General features: G+C 38.3%; 1 protein-coding gene across 1 annotated transcript in view; it reads left to right on the top strand.

Annotated features, from left to right (window-relative positions):
• Positions 1 to 18,442, top strand: part of LOC107659039 (leucine-rich repeat-containing protein 7-like) — an 83,764-nt gene extending 65,322 nt beyond the window's left edge. Inside the window, 3 exon segments of the mRNA XM_016447834.1 lie at positions 15,553 to 15,645; positions 16,712 to 16,786; positions 18,323 to 18,442. Of these exon segments, the coding sequence (XP_016303320.1) occupies positions 15,553 to 15,645; positions 16,712 to 16,786; positions 18,323 to 18,430 (276 nt within the window). The 3' untranslated portion in view covers positions 18,431 to 18,442.
• The last annotated feature ends 422 nt before the right edge of the window (positions 18,443 to 18,864 follow it).

Below are 18,864 nucleotides of genomic sequence, written 5' to 3'. Positions count from 1 at the left end.
AAGTTTGGTCAGTGTACAGTATATAACCTCTCAACATTTTCAAGAAATAAATTAAACCATTATTTGGTTCTTTTATTCTGTCTTTATTTAGTCTTATATAATTGTTGAGGTCTCAATAACCAATGTTTTCAATGTTTTATATAATATGTTTGGAGTACACAAAACTTAAATGAAGGCTTTTTAGACACATGAACAGTGGGGTGAATCTCATGTGAACTATCAAGAAATGTCTGGGACATATTTCACCCCAAAATCAAAAGAAAATAAAAGAAAATTATAAAAAAATGAAAAAAATGAAGCTTTTTCTTAGGACCAATACAGTTTTTTTATTTATGATTATTTTCATAAATTGTTTTCATATCGATATTTATTTTAATCAAAATTTATTTTTACATTATAATAATATAATTATAATTTTTTTCACTTTATGATAATGACTTTTTTCACATTAAAGTAAGGAGATTTTTTTCTCACTTTTACGGTGATGATAATTATGAAGGAAAATTAATTGACCTGAAATTAATCGTCACAATACCAAAAATCCTCAAATGGCTTCAAATTCTTTCAGCAAAATATGTTTTTTTTTTTTTTATTGGGGTGGAATATAACCCTGAAATTTCTTTCCTGAGATTTACCCAGTTATGTACATGCACCATTGGTGGTGAGCCTTTGTTTCTGTGTAAGTGGAATACAGTACTACAGCATACTTCATTGTTCACAGAAATTAGTCCCACACTGCTGCTATTTTATGTAAATGTAACCGCTGTGGATCACTAATGTGTCACGTGGGCAGTAATGACGTACTGTTGTTGTTCTGTTTGTCAAGCTTACTCACTCTGTTACAGCAATGTGCAGTCCAGTGTATCCCCAGCCACAGCCTTTTGACCTTTCTGTGTGGCACACCCATTCACTCATGTCATGTGGTTGTTTCCCTCCAATCAGAGCGCTGTCCTTAAGCACAACACAGTAAACTTCGGCATGCTGTACTCTGGAGGCTATGCTGCACCGCATGCTTGTTCAGTGTACAGTATATAACCTCTCAACATTTTCAAGAAATAAATTAAACCATTATTTGGTTCTTTTATTCTGTCTTTATTTAGTCTTATATAATTGTTGAGGTCTCAATAACCAATGTTTTCAATGTTTTATATAATATGTTTGGAGTACACAAAACTTAAATGAAGGCTTTTTAGACACATGAACAGTGGGGTGAATCTCATGTGAACTATCAAGAAATGTCTGGGACATATTTCACCCCAAAATCAAAAGAAAATAAAAGAAAATTATATTCTGCCTAAAAAAATGAAGCTTTTTCTTAGGACCAATACAGTTTTTTTATTTATGATTATTTTCATAAAATGTTGGCATTGTTTTCATAAAATGTAATCAAACTGCCCCCTTTCTCAAAAAACATTATATTTAAGAGTAAAAAATAGTATTTTTTCACATTATGATAATGAGGGTTTTTTCCACATCAAAGTAATTTTTCTAACTTTTACGGTAATGATAATTATGAAGGAAAATTCATTGGCCCGAAAATAATAGTCACAATGCCAGAAATCCTCAAATTTCTTCAAATTCTTTCCGCAAAATATAATTTTTTCTCTTTTTTTCTTTTAAATTGGGGTGGAATTTGACCCTGACATTTCTTTCCTGAGATTCACCCAGTTACATGCCTTTGTTTCTGTGTAAGTGGATTACAGTACTACAGCACACTTCATTGTTCATGCAATTTAGTCCTACACTGCTGCTATTAATATTCTGTAAACGTAACCGCTGTGTATCACTAATGTGTCACATGGGCAGTAATGACGTTCTGTTGTTGTTCTGTTTGTCAAGCTTACTCACTCTGTTACAGCAATGTGCAGTCCAGTGTATCCCCAGCCACAGCCTTTTGACCTTTCTGTGTGGCACACCCATTCACTCATGTCATGTGGTTGTTTCCCTCCAATCAGAGCGCTGTCCTTAAGCACAACACAGTAAACTTCGGCATGCTGTACTCTGGAGGCTATGCTGCACCGCATGCCAGCAGAAGCATGACAATAAACTTTTACAATAACACAAAGCATGAAAACCAAACAACTCAGTGGCTACCTCTACCAAATGTGAGTATGAAGTAACTTCAGCCCCAGTTTCAGCATGAAGAAGTAAAACGTATATGAACATAACATCTCCTATGAAGATTTCTTTTTAGATCTCTCTTTTGAGCGGCTTCTGCTTTAACGTCTAAAACAGTGGTAATATAACATATACACTACAATAGCCTTTTTATAAGGCAGACCATCTAACACATTTCACAGTTTAACACTAATCTAACACTTCACCTGTTCTGAGTTCCAGGCTAGACACTGTCTCTCACTGTGATGTTAAACATATATAGGTGTTTTCTGTTGCATGTGCTCAGTCTTTGTGTTTGGTCTATGCACTGCAGTCTTCCTCTGTCTTGAACTCACAGAACAAAGCAATCTGTGACCGACAGTAGAGATGCGTTTATGAAAGGCCTTCTTGATCCTTTTAAAATTACACCAAATATCAAATTTAATCACTCATATTTAAACAGTCAGAAGTGAATTCACTAAATATTATTCTTAATATCTGTGTGCACAGTTCACCAACCTCTATTTACTCTATTCAGTATTTGTAATTTCTTTTAATGCAAACATGCTTTTTTGTAAATAAGTTTCAATTAGTTTAGTTAAATTAATTAGTTATAGTTTTATAGTTTTTAAGTGTTTTTTCTTCAAATAAGCTCAATATTTCTTTGATGCAATTAACGGCAATGAATATTTAAACAGATTTTGTGTAGAATTGTTATCATATTTCTTCATCAAATAATGATCACATATTGGAAGATCGTTTTAACTAGACATATATGCAGATATACTGTGTAGTTAAGCATTATTTCAGCTTTTTAAAGTTTCTGAATTGCAATGGTTGTGTAATTGGGTCAATTACAGTGGGCTGTGCTTGTTGAATAAAGTTATTCGAACAAACTCTAAGTAGGTTTAGAGTTGACAAAACCAAAAAAATAAAAAACCCACCTGGTTTAGATCAAGTTCAGCGGGCTCAAAATACTTGCTAAAAATGTTTTCTGTCAACTCAGGGATTGTCCAGAGTTTATCAATTCTGGGGAGTTAATTAAGTTTAAGAGATTGTTGTGAAAAAATTTTTGAATTTAAATGCATTTATAAGACTGAAAGAAATTCCACTGCCACGAAAGTTTGAGAGGACAGCTTAAAGAAAATATTTGAATGTATCAATGGAAGTGAATCAACTGAATTTATTCCATAAAAAGATTAAAAGAAAACACACAAGCTTAGTCATTTTAAAAGCTTTATTCATTCTAATGTTTTTACTTATGTTAAATTATATTAAAAGTTTAATATTTATTGTCAAAATCTAATTGTTTTTGCATAATGCATTAAGGATATAATATAAATAATATATAATTTATATAAAATAACTAATAAATAATTAGCCGTTTAGTGTTACCATTGCAATGAACAATGCTAAAAGCCAGTTCACCTTCTTGAGCGCCGAAAAAACTTCAGTGGTATAGTCACTGAAACCAGATTTGTGCAACAGGCCTAGAACCGACTCGCAAAATTGGTAATTTTACCATGCAAAATGCCTTTTCATTTTGCAAAAGCAGTGTCATTCTAGAGCACCGTCTTGAATTCTGCTTGCTGACAGCACTATATCCTTTCAGACACCTTCACAACAGAGCAATATTTTAGATAATGGACAAGAGGTGGTTTCTCCAAGTAGCCAGTGGGCCCCGTATTCACTGGGACGAAGAGACGTGCCTCCAGAGAACATGAATGTCATCAAAAAGGTATTGATTATGATCAATTCTGTTTTCGATACAGGATGTACTAAGGCTGGGCGGTAAATTGAATATATTCATGATAATTGTAAATATTAAAACACTGTAAAGATTAAAACATTTTAATATATGTTTTTATTTGGCCATCAAGTTTCCTAAAGACTGCATCATCATTTTTATTTCAGTGAATCGATTCATAATTTATTCTGTGATTTACTCAAAAATTATCACTGAAGTGTAAGTTTGATGTATTTCTTGTGTTAAATTGTTCTAGTAAAAATAAATAAATAATAATAAAAAAATGGGGCCTGTAAAATATTTTTAAAAAGATAATACTTCTATTCAGCAAATTGATCAATTATTTTCTTTTTTTTGTAACTTTTTATATATAATATTAAGCAGCACAATTATCTTCAACACTTATATAAAAATGCTTTTTAAATCAGTTAATTAGAATAATTTCTGATTCAGCTTTGCCAGGGATTAATTACATTGTAATATATATATATATTACCTGTCATGTTCTACTCTTTAGTTTCCTCTGGCTTAACCTGTTCTCTGTGAGATAGACATCTCTGTTATATCGTGATTGCCATGTTAATTTTTTCAAATGCCAGGGTTAATTACTACCTGCTGTCGTGATTCATTTCACAACGCATGTTCTCGCTCGGTCTCCTTAGCAACCTCAGTCTATCGGTGAATGTCTTTAGGTTGTCACTCAGTATTGTGGAACATTTTGCTTCTGCTGACACATTTAGTGTTATGAAGAAAAGTCGAATTAAATTAATACATCAAATAGGGAAATCAAAATGTCAAAAGGTCCTGTGTAACTAATACATGTCTTTGTGCCTGTAATGATATGAAGGTTTGCCGTCTGTATGAAGTCTACAGTGCATCATTAAAGGTTTGCTTAATGTTTGCCCACAGCCTGGTGTTCACAATCATCATCAACAACAGACTATGATGATAACCTCAGCCAACCCTCCCCACCGGACGGCCCGTGACCAGCAGTATGAGGGGGCCATCAACAAGGTGTCCATCCAGCAGTACCAGTCACCTCTGCCCATGCCCATCACCACCACCAGCCCCCGGCCTCAGAGTGCCCGCTGAACAAGGTGTCCATCCAGCATTACCAGTCACCTCTGCCCATGCCCATCACCACCACCAGCCCCCGGCCTCAGAGTGCCCGCTGCTTCATCCAGACTAAAGGCCAGAAGAGTATGGATGGCTTTCCAGAGCAGGTACAGGTCATCTCTCAGAATAAATTCAAATAAAATGGCAAGAAATGGACAGTTGCAAATGGATGCAAGAAAGAAGACCAACTGAACCTTCGCAAAGACCCGCCCCATTAGTTACTTTTGCTATGTCCGACATGTATGGCCACGGGTCTGAAATTATCGGGGGCTTGGGGCAAAAATGCCACCAAACTGGACAAATATGCCCCTGTACAATTAAAATATATTAAGGATGTCACGAATAAAATGAAAACGAAATGAAAAGTGTCAATTGCGGCATTAAATTTAGATCTGCTAATGATGCATCAAATTATGCGTTTTTACAGCGTTCTGCATTATAACAAATCACACATGATTCTGTTGAGCTTATGAATGCAATGGCCAATCAGAGGCATTCAGATGAGTCATCGCTGAAACACCGAGATCTGTTGAGCGCACGCACGCTGACTGAATTCTAAACTCTCGCGAATTCTCTCATCATAAACAACAAAGTGGAAATGTACTTGCGTACGATGTAAGAGATTCATTTGACATTGTAGGCAGCTTTATTGATAATAACGGGGGAGTTTTTTGAGTGTGCTTAAACTCACGCTATACTGAAGTCAGTCATGTTCTTTGCTTGCTTTTTGTATATAGGCCCTAATTTATGTGCTGTTTGAATAAATGTGGAAATTAAAGTGTTAGAATTAGTAACTTACAATGGTTTTATTAAATGATGATCACGTTATATACAAATTCAGTCGTATTATACTGTAATATTTTTTATGTAATATTTTGTGACATGACACCCATATCTGGTACTTATGGAAGCCTTTTTCTGCCACTGAATTAAAAAAAAATGTAATAGTCAGAATTAGCTACGAGATATAAACTCTCAATTGCGAGAAAGAGTAAAAATTGTGAGATGAAAAAGTTGCCATTACCATGTTGTATTTGTATTTAGTGGGTACGTCCCATATGTGCTTGCCTAAAAGACATTTACATTTAGTCATTTAGAAGACGCTTTTATCCAAAGCGACTTACAAATGAGGACAATGGAAGCAATCCAAATCAACAAAAGAGCAATGATATGCAAGTGCTATAAGACTAGCGTAACGCAGTACACATAGCAAGGTTTTTTTTTTTTTATTATATAATAAAATACACAGCGTGAGCATAAATAGGCAGCAGGTGCAACGCATACCAGCTTTTCGCTTCGGAGCCGGGTGACAACATCATTCTGCTCCTGCAAACAACCTTCGTGTGACAACGAGTTCAACGCGCTCTGAGGGAGCTTTTGTGTTGGCGGATGGCGCTTCAGCAGTGGTCGTTCCTGTGTTGAGTGGGTTGCGCACTTCAGGCTGCACTACCCCTTGTCGTGCTGCAAGCGGCAATCTCCCCTGTGCATCTCAGCACCTAAAAGAGCATTTCCCCGAAAGAGCTTATTTCTCTAAAAGAGCTACACGGGTGCGTCTTTGTAAAGACGATGGATCGTCTTTTTAAAGATTAGAGGTGGAAAGTAACTAATTACAAATACTTTCGTTACAGTACTTGAGTACATTTTTTCTACTTTCTTGAGTATAATTAAATTGTGGTACTTTTACTTGAGTAAAATAAAACTAAAGTATTCAACTTCGCTACATTTATTTTTCACCAAAAGTACAAAGTACAAAAAAAATAGACAAAGAAAGCGCAGATGGAGAAACAGCGAGCTGGCATTTGACAGGCACTTTTCAAACCCCTGGGGTAGAGCCCTGCGCTTCAGCCAATAACAGACAGGTCTGACTCGGGTGCAAAACCAATCAAAACTTCCAGTTCCGCTGCGGGGGTGGGGCGTTCAAACCACGCTTTGCTTTGACTGTCAATCACCGGAGTTGTCATTTTGAATCGGCATAGCTTTCAATATTTTAGTGAATGTGAGCTATGCTCTGATTTTAAATCGTAATTTTGTCAGCTCCTGAAATGGGTCATACCATTGATATTACCCAGAGCACACAGCAGTATAAGTTAATAGAAAACTCGGTTGATAGAATTATTGCATGGATGGAGCAAGAACAATGTAAGTGTCTAAAATACATGCACACAGTTCAGTTGAATGGTAAAAATCGCCCTCTTTAACAGTGCAGTTAAACTAAATGTACGAAGCTAAAATAACCTCAACATTAACAACAACATTGAAATAAGAGCGCATGCATTTTTACGTGCATCTGGCTGAAAGATCAAAGATGATTTATATTAACTAGATAGTCTACGTATGACCGGACGATTTATTCATATCCAAAATGAGACGATGTGAACATGTAGTGCATGTTTCATTTATACTCGAAGCCGGAGTGCGCTCTGGTACAGAAAGTCCAAAATGGCCTAGTAGAAGTAATATATAATAACTTATGACGTGCAGGAAATCCCTAATATGGACAAAGGCATCCCCTATAGCTGTAGCTTAAATAAAGGTAATTTCAGGTCATTTCCAGGTAATAAATAGTAAATTAATAATGCAGTGCTAATTTACATAACATTTATTACAGTATATAAACTATTCTGCTTTATTATGTGTTTGTATAAACCAATTCTAAAATTGTCCTTAGGAAAATACAGAAAAAATGATTATAGAATACAAATGATTGGTTATCGCCCAGCGGTGTATTTGATTTCTTAGCCAATTAAAAAACATAAGAAAAAAAAGCCTGTCAGTTAGACAAAAGTCATTCTTTTTTTTCTTTCTTTTTTTACATTTCTGTCTCCCTCATTTCTGAAATGATGGCTATGCCCCTATGTGTGCAGTGCAGAAAACAGTGCACGAGTCTTCTTGTGCTTGAATGGTTTAAAGTCATATTAAAATGCGCACAAAGGAATCGATAAGAGGAATCAAAAATTAAATTTTATAACAAGTAGACGATTCCTGACCTTAAGCATCCTATTCCAGAATTGGAATAGATTTTGGATTCCCAAGCCTAGGTATGGGTTAACACAGTGTTTCTCAACCAGGGGTCCGTGGACCCCTAGTGGTCCTTGACATAAGGCCAGGGGGTCCGTATAAAGTATACATTTTTGTATACATTTTGTATATTTTGACATGACATGTTCCCATGAAAGAAAAATCCAATATAGCTGATGATATGGCCAAATACAGGACAAGTCAGCTAACTTGAATTATACTTGACTGCATTTGGTACTCACAAAGACACAAATGATACGAGTCAATTTTGTTCTGGGGGTCCTTGAGGATGGTTCTGAATTGGACTGGGGTCCGGTACGCCAAAAGGTTGAGATTCACTGGGTTAACATGTTAAATAAAATTTTGTCCTACCGAAAATGTGCCTGGAGTCCACCTTTGTTATTATAACAAACTACACTTTCAATGTGATTTTAAACCATTCAAGTCAAGAAGACTCAAGGGCTGTTTTCTCTGCTGCACACACATCCTTGTGTAAGTGTTCTTTAGCCTGTTGATCTTCATTCATAGTATTCAGATAACGATGAAATATTTTGTAATAAGATAACTACGATTTTTTATTTTTTATTTATTTATTCATTTATTTATTACCTTATTGGAATTGAAATTAGGAATTCACAAGAATTGGAATAATTACAATTCAAACGATACCCCACATTATTTTTTACTGACACCTTTCTATTCACACCATTTTAAATGCTTTCTTTTCATTTAAACCTTCCCTTACCCTTCTTTGCTTTTGCCCTTCTTAAAAAACAACCACATAATCTTATACGTGAATGTACTTTTCAAAATTAGTTATAAAACAGTTGCTCCTGGCAACAGGGATAGGTAGTATGTTTGCTTAACATAGTGTCAGACATGACAATTTATGAGACTAATATCATGTTTTGCTCCAAAATCACGATATAAAATCAGTCGTGTTTGAAACAGTTAGCTTCTGTGGTTCCATGTTGCTTCTTATCACAGACAGAAAATATTTTTTATAAAATTATATACTGTGATACAAGCTATGTCAATTAGCATTGCATTGCAATTGCGTGTTTATTGTCTTCCACGTTTCATCAGTCAAAGCGTCTCTTATCTGCATGTTATTCAGCTGTAGTGATATCTGATGCATTTGTCCATATAAGGGATTTCCTGTGTCTCACTTGTGAAACCAAGCGGCCACCTCCCGCTCTCTCCCGTGAAGCCAACACGGAAGTGACTTAAACTGTAATTCATCAACTGGCCGCTAGAGGCTGGCTGCAAAAGGGAGTCAATCCCATAGACTCCGCATATTAAAATGCCCAACTTTACAGCAGAAAAAAAAATGTTTACAGCCTGGTTCAAAAAATTATTTTGGTCTATATAGCTAATTTTGCCCTTCATGACAACTGTGAGGGGGGTGAATTTTTTTATAACTTATCCGTTTAAATTATATTAAGCCTTAAAGTTCTGCATAATTAAGGGCGTGGCCACTTGAGTGGCAGGGGGATTGCCGCTGCTTTCACCACCGTCGAGCTAGGTGGGCGTGGTTTCAGCAACCAGCTCCCGCCTCTTTGCCCATTTTCGATTATCCGGGAGTGATGCACGGTGACGCGCTGCCAAGATGGCGATGGCCGTCTCCACCCACTTTGAGCTTGAAAAATGCTCTTCGGAAAACTACGGGTGACGTCACGGACACTACGTCCATGTTTTTATACAGTCTATGTGTGAAACAGACATTACAGTACATGAGTTGTTAGGGTTAGGGTTAACCCTGCTCCATAATACTTACATCGTCTCATTTTGGGTAAAAATAGAAAAATAATACTAAAGTACTTTGTAACGCAGTAACTTGAGTAGTTTTTCAGCAAACTAGTTTTTTACTCTTACTTGAGTTATATTATTTTTACTTGTACTCAAGTAAATTATTCCTTAAGTAGCAATACTTTTACTTAAGTACAATTTCGTAGTACTCTTTCCACCACTTAAAGATGCCGTTTCACCCGTGTGTTTCTGGATGCGGTCGTTACCTGGCGTCGGGTGATGGTCACAATTGCTGCCTCACGTGTCTGGGCATTAAGCACGCTGAGGTGGCTTTCGTGGATGACTCATGTTCCCATTGCGGGAAGTTGACCATCTCAGAGCTGCGGACCAGGCTCCGTTACCTCGAAAGGGGCGGAGTTCCGTTGCCTCTGCCACGATCTAGCTCGTTTACAGTGGTGGCAAACCCTCAGGAGACCATCGCTCCTCTTGCGCTCTACAGCCAGTCGAGCTGCCGAAGGAACGCGCTGGGCCTTCTTCAAAGAACGTTCCAGTGGTATCCTTCGGCGCTCCTCCCGACGACCGGATGTCGATCACTGCATCAGAGGGGGAGCTTTCTGGAGAGGAATATTCAGCTGCGCTGCCACCCTCCAAGACGGTGGCAATGCCTGAATCGGATCCAGAAATGGCGGCTATGCTTTCCCGGGCCGCCGAGAGGGTACAGCTCGAGTGGAAACCTCCACCAATTTTGGACGATTGGTTTCTTGGGGTGGCGCGCACTGGTTCTCAGCGCCCTGCCCTGATGCCTTTCTTCCCGGAGGTGCATGAGGAGCTTACCAGGTCGTGGATGGCATCTTTTACTGGCAGAAAGCGCCTGCTAGTTCTTCCCCCCTCACCACTCTCGACGGTGGTGCAGCTAAGGGGTATACGGGGATCCCCCCAGTGGAGCAGTCGGTAACGATGCAGTTGTGTCCTAATACCGCCTCCTCCTGGCGGGGAAACCCGTCGCTCCCCTCCCAGGCCTGTAGGCACTCGTCTGGTCTGACCGGCAGTGCTTATACGGCTTGTGGACAAGCTGTTTCTGCCTTACACGCTATGGCGTTACTGCAGGTTCATCAGGCCAAAGCACTGAAGGACCTGCACAAGGGTGGTCGCAATCCGGAAGTTCTGAAAGAGCTCCGAACTGCAACTGACCTCGCGCTCTGAGCGACAAAGGTCACCGCGAGTTCTCTGGGTCGTGCGATGTCCACACTTGTGAATGCCACAAGGAACGCCATTCTCTGGCTGTGACTGGCCAACATGAGGGACGCCGACAGAGATCGGTTCCTCAATGCCCCTGTGTCCCAGACCGGCCTCGTTGGCGACGAGGTCGAGAGCTTTCCCCAGCAGTTCTCGGCTGCGCAGAAGCAGACTGAGGCAATTCGTCACATCCTGCCCCAGCGGGCAGCTGCTGCCTCCACCCGGTCGCAGCGCCCCAGTCTGCTCATTGCCGAGGGAGGCCCCCTGCATCCACCCCTGCTCCCGCGCCGCATCCACAGCGGCCTCCCACCAAGCAGCGCCGTGGAGCCAGGCATAGGCAGGCCGCCCCGCCCATCCAGGCCCCCATCAAACCTGGTGGTAAGCGAAAGAGCAAGCGGCCCTGAGATGGGCGACCCAGGGATGGAGGAAGTTGCTCTTCGGGAGATGGTGAACGCACCACTCCCTCCCCCGGAGGAGGGCCGGGTGGAGAATCTTTTGTTTCGTTTTGTCCTGCCGTCGGCCTCGCGGTCAATGGCACCCAAATTCTCGATAAAAGAGCAGTTTCCTCTATCTCTGGGTCCCAAGAGGGCACAGAGAGTCACGGACGGACCAACACCGGACCACACTCATCCTCCTTTGTCACCAGCAGGCAGCAACGGGTGGTTCGAGAGCATCATCAAAGGCCCTACTCACGCACCCTCTGCCCAGCTGTGGAACCAGGTAAGCGTTGCACTGCACACTCAGACCCCTCTTCGGTCCACCCACGAGCTGCCCGAACCAGGTCCATGGTTTCCACCTCGCTGCCCCACTGCGGGTACGGCGGTGGTTGCGCTAGTCCCGCTTGCATGGTATCTGGGATGCCTGGCTAGCGCTACCTGGCGCGTCTCGCTGGCTCCATCACGACATGACTCGTAGTGACCGACTGAAAGGGAACGTCTCAGTTACGTATGTAACCCTCGTTCCCTGAAGGAGGGAACGGAGACGTCACGTCCCGTCACCACGGCTGCTGTACCACCGCTGGGCAGCCGGGTTACCAGCTCGGCTCCTCAGCGAAAACCTAATATATGTTGCACCTGCTGCCTATTTATGCTCACGCTGTCATCAGCGGCAGCTTGATGCAATCATCGCATGCCAGTGTGCATTGGCTCATTTAGTTTACACTCGAAGTAGATTGGTCTCTCGAAGCGAGATCCCAATTCGTCGGTCACGACGTGACGTCTCCGTTCCCTCCTTCAGGTAACGAGGGTTACATACTTAACCAAGACGTGTTTTTTTTTTTTTTTTAAGAAAACAGGCAGTTAGTAAATGAATAGAGTGCAAGTCTAAAAGGGCAAGTTTTTTTTAAAGAACAGAATTAGTATAGAGTGCTACCGTTAGAGGGTCAAATAAAGATGGAAGAGATGTGTTTTTAGTCGATTCTTGAAGAGACGGGGATATGATGTGCGTGTTCATAGATTACACTAACATTAGGCAAATTTTAGCCTTACCCTGGAGTCGGTTCACCCTTCGCCTATGATCAGAAGGTATTTTATTTCAGCCGTGGAAAGACGTCAATACACACCATTTTTTAAGTTTGTCCAACCAAGTTAATCTACTCTCCTGTCTGATTTGTTTGTCAGACAAAATGGCAGATTTGGCGTTATGATTGGTCAGATCGCCTGTCAATCAATCAAGCTTCCTGTGAAGGGTCAATTAAGATTCATGTTGCAATCATGGGATGTCAATTCAATGTTTCCTTGTTCTTCAAATATTCAGAGGGTTGGTAACTCTGAATCTCTTACTTCTTATGACTAAGGCTATATCTATTTTAATTCGGAAACATTTGAAAATGGCATTTTCCATTTCAAAATGCTCTGTCCACACTAGCATTTTCCAAAAGTTGCTTGTCCACACTGGAACATCAGAAAACACTTAAATCATCTTACTGCGCACATGTAAATGGTAATAAAAGCTCACTAAAATGATACAGAGAGACTAGACATACAGTATTAAAGTTCTTGCACTGTTCTTCTGACATGATCATTTTATTAGAAAAATATCCAAGGTCAAACTCAAAATCGCTATTCACTATATACACTAAAATCTCAAAATCTAATTTATGGAAGCCCTTTTCTGCCACAGAATAAAGAAATAAAAAGGTAATTGACTCTTTGCAAAGACCTGCCCCCCTTCGTTACTGTTGCTATGTCTATCCCACACATTATGTTCTCACGCAGTGAAAAATACATTGTGGAGCAAAGAGAAAACTGACAACACACTGACAGACAAAACAGAGCAGGCTACTTCTGGTCTCAAATTCAAAGTCTCAGTTTCAAATTTTGTCATTTTTTAAAGAAATTAAAACAATAAATACCATTTTGTGGCTCTTTAATGTGTCGTGCTATAGCGCCTCAGTTCAAGCGGCACGTGAACCGTTCATCTCTTCTTCTTTACTAATTATAGTCTTGAAATAAACATGAATGAACATCAGAAGGTATCTTGTTTCAACCGCAGAAAGATGTCAGTACACACCATTTTTGAAGTTCAAGTATAAAAAATAAAAAGAAAACAAAAAGATTAGAGAAGCTAGTGTTTTTTTTTTTTTTTTTAAGAAAACAGGCAGTTAGTAAATGAATAGAGTGCAAGTCTAAAAGGGCAAGTTTTTTTTAAAGAACAGAATTAGTATAGAGTGCTACCGTTAGAGGGTCAAATAAAGATGGAAGAGATGTGTTTTTAGTCGATTCTTGAAGAGACGGGGATATGATGTGCGTGTTCATAGATTACACTAACATTAGGCAAATTTTAGCCTTACCCTGGAGTCGGTTCACCCTTCGCCTATGATCAGAAGGTATTTTATTTCAGCCGTGGAAAGACGTCAATACACACCATTTTTTAAGTTTGTCCAACCAAGTTAATCTACTCTCCTGTCTGATTTGTTTGTCAGACAAAATGGCAGATTTGGCGTTATGATTGGTCAGATCGCCTGTCAATCAATCAAGCTTCCTGTGAAGGGTCAATTAAGATTCATGTTGCAATCATGGGATGTCAATTCAATGTTTCCTTGTTCTTCAAATATTCAGAGGGTTGGTAACTCTGAATCTCTTACTTCTTATGACTAAGGCTATATCTATTTTAATTCGGAAACATTTGAAAATGGCATTTTCCATTTCAAAATGCTCTGTCCACACTAGCATTTTCCAAAAGTTGCTTGTCCACACTGGAACATCAGAAAACACTTAAATCATCTTACTGCGCACATGTAAATGGTAATAAAAGCTCACTAAAATGATACAGAGAGACTAGACATACAGTATTAAAGTTCTTGCACTGTTCTTCTGACATGATCATTTTATTAGAAAAATATCCAAGGTCAAACTCAAAATCGCTATTCACTATATACACTAAAATCTCAAAATCTAATTTATGGAAGCCCTTTTCTGCCACAGAATAAAGAAATAAAAAGGTAATTGACTCTTTGCAAAGACCTGCCCCCCTTCGTTACTGTTGCTATGTCTATCCCACACATTATGTTCTCACGCAGTGAAAAATACATTGTGGAGCAAAGAGAAAACTGACAACACACTGACAGACAAAACAGAGCAGGCTACTTCTGGTCTCAAATTCAAAGTCTCAGTTTCAAATTTTGTCATTTTTTAAAGAAATTAAAACAATAAATACCATTTTGTGGCTCTTTAATGTGTCGTGCTATAGCGCCTCAGTTCAAGCGGCACGTGAACCGTTCATCTCTTCTTCTTTACTAATTATAGTCTTGAAATAAACATGAATGAACATCAGAAGGTATCTTGTTTCAACCGCAGAAAGATGTCAGTACACACCATTTTTGAAGTTCAAGTCCACCAACATTAATCTACTCTCTGGTCTGGTTTGTATGTCAGACAAAAATGGCAGATTATGATTGGTTTACCTGTAAGGGTAAATTGTGACTTTTCACAATTTGGACGTTGTTTTTCCCAATTCTGAGAATAAAAAAACTATCAGAATTATGAGATCTAAAATCAAAATTCTGACGTTTTTCTCACAATTTTTCTATTTTTTTCCTAAGTTTATATCTCGCAGTTCTGTTTTGTTTGTTTGTTTCTGCCATGAAATAAAAATAAAAAGGTAACTGACTTTTTATCTCAATTCTGACCATTTTCTTCTCAGAATTGTGAGTTTATATTATTAACTTATTGGCAGTTTATTTGTACTTTTAAAGCACATACTGTATAATAATCAGCAAATTAGGATTTTTTTGAGGCAAAAGTCATTAGTTAATGGTTTGTTAATGGTGAGAATTGGACATTAATATAAAGTGACTGAATTGTGAGATAAAAATGTGCAATTACCTTTGTTATTCTGTAGCAATGCTTGTATAACCATAGATATCTTTGAGTACACTATGCGTCAAAAGACTAAACATCATCGTTTTCAAATACCTCCATTTTCAGTCGACACTACAACACGAAAATGGCATTTTCAAATTTATCCACTTGGGAAGAGTGTTTCAAAAAGCTGTAGTGTCTACAAATGTCTCAATGTGGATGGAAGGCCAAAACGCAGATAAAGAGATGCATTTTCAAACCTGAAATTCTGTTTTATGTTGTTGACAGCTCTGTGTGAGGATCGAGAAGAACCCTGGCCTTGGTTTCAGCATCTCAGGGGGAATCAGTGGACAGGGGAACCCCTTCAAGCCCTCGGACATGGTAAGACCATTTCACTCTCGGTTTTAAAGGACAGAGCATAATGTAATATGCTAATTTCAGCATTTCATTCTCAGAAATCACATTAGAATGATGCTTTATATAGAACAAAATCAAAGCCATCTCTCTAGTCAGTTAGTAAAGTGTGTCTCTCAGTAGAGTTACCATGGAAACATGCGCTACTGCAATGCACAGCCTTGCACACCAGCTGACTGCATTACCTTTTAACCTTTTCATGTCTTGGCAACATTTGGCGATAGTTAAAACAAAAGTGTTTTGTGACTCAGATGTTGCTGAAGCACAAGGAAAAACACCATGTTTCCATTTCATGTGTAGCTGTATGTTAGGAATGTGTATTAATATCATACTGTTTAGATTTGCATGAAAAAGTGTTGTTCTTTTTTCCCCATAAGGTTTTCAGCATAGCATAAAGACTGCTTGTGTTGTGTATTGTTGCTTTGGGGTTCTTCTCTATTCATGATGGAGCCGCAAATGGCAGCCAGGACGCTGAGCTCCGCAATTCTTCTATTGCACTATGTTTGTACTTTCTTTCTACACTGGAAGCTCCTGTCGTCAAGTCAAATTCCTTGTGTGTGTAAACATACTTGGTAATAAAGCTCTTCTGATTCTGATTCTGATTCTGATTCTAACAAGCCGAATCCCTGTGAGCCCTGAAGAAATTATGTAAAGTTTGGTGGACTCTCAACATGTGGCGCCAATAATAAGACTTGATATGTGTTGACATGGCGCATACTGATGGGTCCCACATGTAATTTTAATCTTTATGCTTTATAATCTCTGCCTTGATTCCAGAACAAAAACAGTGTCACTGACAAAACTCTAAAATTAAAAATAAATTCATCTTTTTACATTTGTTTTTCAGTTTAACATTTGCATTTATTTGTAAAAGGTAATACTTTTATAGATGAAGGTAATTATTTAATAGATTGCCTTTGAATTTATTAGAAAAAAGAGAAACAAAAGAAAATCTAAATCCAGATTAAAAGGCAAAGATTCTAAACCATAGTCCCCATGTGGTTCCTAACCTCATATCACTTTTGACTTATAGGGTATCTTTGTTACTAGGGTACAGCCTGATGGACCTGCCTCCAACGTTCTTCGACCAGGGGACAAAATTCTGAAGGTAACACTGTTCTCCATCACACTGTCCCACAAGTTGCGACAATGCATCTTCTGCTACGCTGCCAGTGGAGGGCTTTGCATGTGCCATTAAATGTCCAGTGTGTATGTGTGTGCGTGTATGTTTGTGTCTCAAACAAGTGAGCATGGACCTCTTTTGTTATGTTTGACCTACTTTGACATGCGTTATTGTTGTGTTTTAAAAAAACAGATTTTTATAACATTTTGTCTTGTAAGTCAGTTAAATGGCATGAAATATATTTGACATTATAAAATATAAATTGATGAATTTTATTAATCATATATTACAAAATCAATGTAAATCAGTCAAACAGACTAATCCACACCACCAACTATCTCAATTTACATTTAACTTTGCGATACAGATTGAATCTGGTCTTTTTAAAGTGTAGTGAAATATATACCTTCACCTCCCAAAAATTACTAATTAAATATTATTATTATTATTATTATTAACAATTTACAGTAAGTTTTCATTTGTTAACATTAGTTAAACAATACTTGCACAGCATTTATTAATATTAATCAATGTTAATGTCAACATTTACTGATACATGTTTAAATTCAAAATTTATATTGGGTAACATTAATTAATGCACTGTGAACTAACATGAACAAACAATGAATTACATTTGACTAATTAACAATGATTACATGAAAATATATTGCCCATTGTTAGTTCATTTAGCTAATGCATTTAACATATTGTAAAGTGTTACCTATTTCTTATTATTATCAGTGTTGAAAATAGTTATGTTGCTTAGTATTTTTATGGAAACCGTGATCAATTTTTCTTTGATTAATAGAACGTTCAAAAGAATAGCATTTAAAACACTGTAAATGTCTTTCCTGTGATTTTTGATCAGTTTAATAATGCATCCTTAGTGAATTAATTTTGAATTTAAAATAAATCTTACTGAATTCTAGTAACCCTTTTCGATTGTAGTATGTATAAAGATACTTATAGAGTATATAAAAATTTAATATTCGTTTTATGTAGACAATTTCCAAAAAAATAAATAAAAGCACATATAAAGTGCCATGCAATCATCATCATCATCCAAGCCTATAAATTGCTGTTCAGATAGTATCTGTCTACATATTTTGCCAAAAGCAAAAAGCCTGGCATTGCTGCCTTACTTATACAGGGGCAATCCAGCCTCTGTGTGCCTAAACAACTTCATGGGAAGTTATTGGGTTGTCTCTGGTTTTATGTGTTGCTGTCAATCTACACCACTAGAATGGTCTGCAGAAAGCAGCTCCTTCTCTTTCCACAGATCCAGAGTTAAAGACCAGCTTCTTTCCACCTTCTCTCCTTTTACAGCATGATCTCCCGTGTGCATCTCTCTCTTTTTTCTCTCCCTCACAGTGTATATCTCTTTATCCTCTTTGAGCTAGGCCTGCTCCCAGCCCTCCTGTGCTGCCGTGCCTGTTCCTGCCCCCCTCCATTCCTCCCTCCTTTCTTCCACACCTCTCCCAGTTCATTTTGTTTACCATGTGCTTCATTCTTGCATTGCAGGCCAACGGACATAGTTTCTTACACATGGAGCATGAAACTGCAGTGTCTCTTCTGAAGAATTTTCCGAAAACTGTGGACTTGGTAATCTTAAGGGAGAGCACAATATAAATATTTTTATAGCTTAAAGACTCACCCAGATGGAACACAGAAACTTGTACATCTTCTTTTTATCTAGGAACAATTTTGCCAATTGCTGGACCAATGGCAAATTCCAGTGCCAAATGTACACTAGAGGACATATAATAACGTTACATATGGCTCACACATTCTACACGAACATACATTGGTTGAAATCTTTCGTTGATGTTGCTGATATTCTTCTTTATCTCAGCCTGTGGCTGTAAGTGGGTGCATTTTTTCCTGCTTATTTATATGGCGTATTATTTTGTACCTATTTTTCCTAGCAGCTTTTCGGTTTAATCTTGGAGCATGAAAGCACATCTGCTTTTAAGGACATTTACCCACCATAACACTGCCTCAACTTTGTAAATGCCTTGTGTAAATATATACATTTACAACTCAAATGTGTTGAGAGCGTAGAA

This window comes from Sinocyclocheilus anshuiensis, unplaced genomic scaffold (assembly GCF_001515605.1).
Source record: "Sinocyclocheilus anshuiensis isolate Anshui unplaced genomic scaffold, SAMN03320099.WGS_v1.1 scaffold311, whole genome shotgun sequence".
NCBI lineage: Eukaryota > Metazoa > Chordata > Actinopteri > Cypriniformes > Cyprinidae > Sinocyclocheilus > Sinocyclocheilus anshuiensis.
This window is presented reverse-complemented; position numbering and strand designations above follow the sequence as displayed.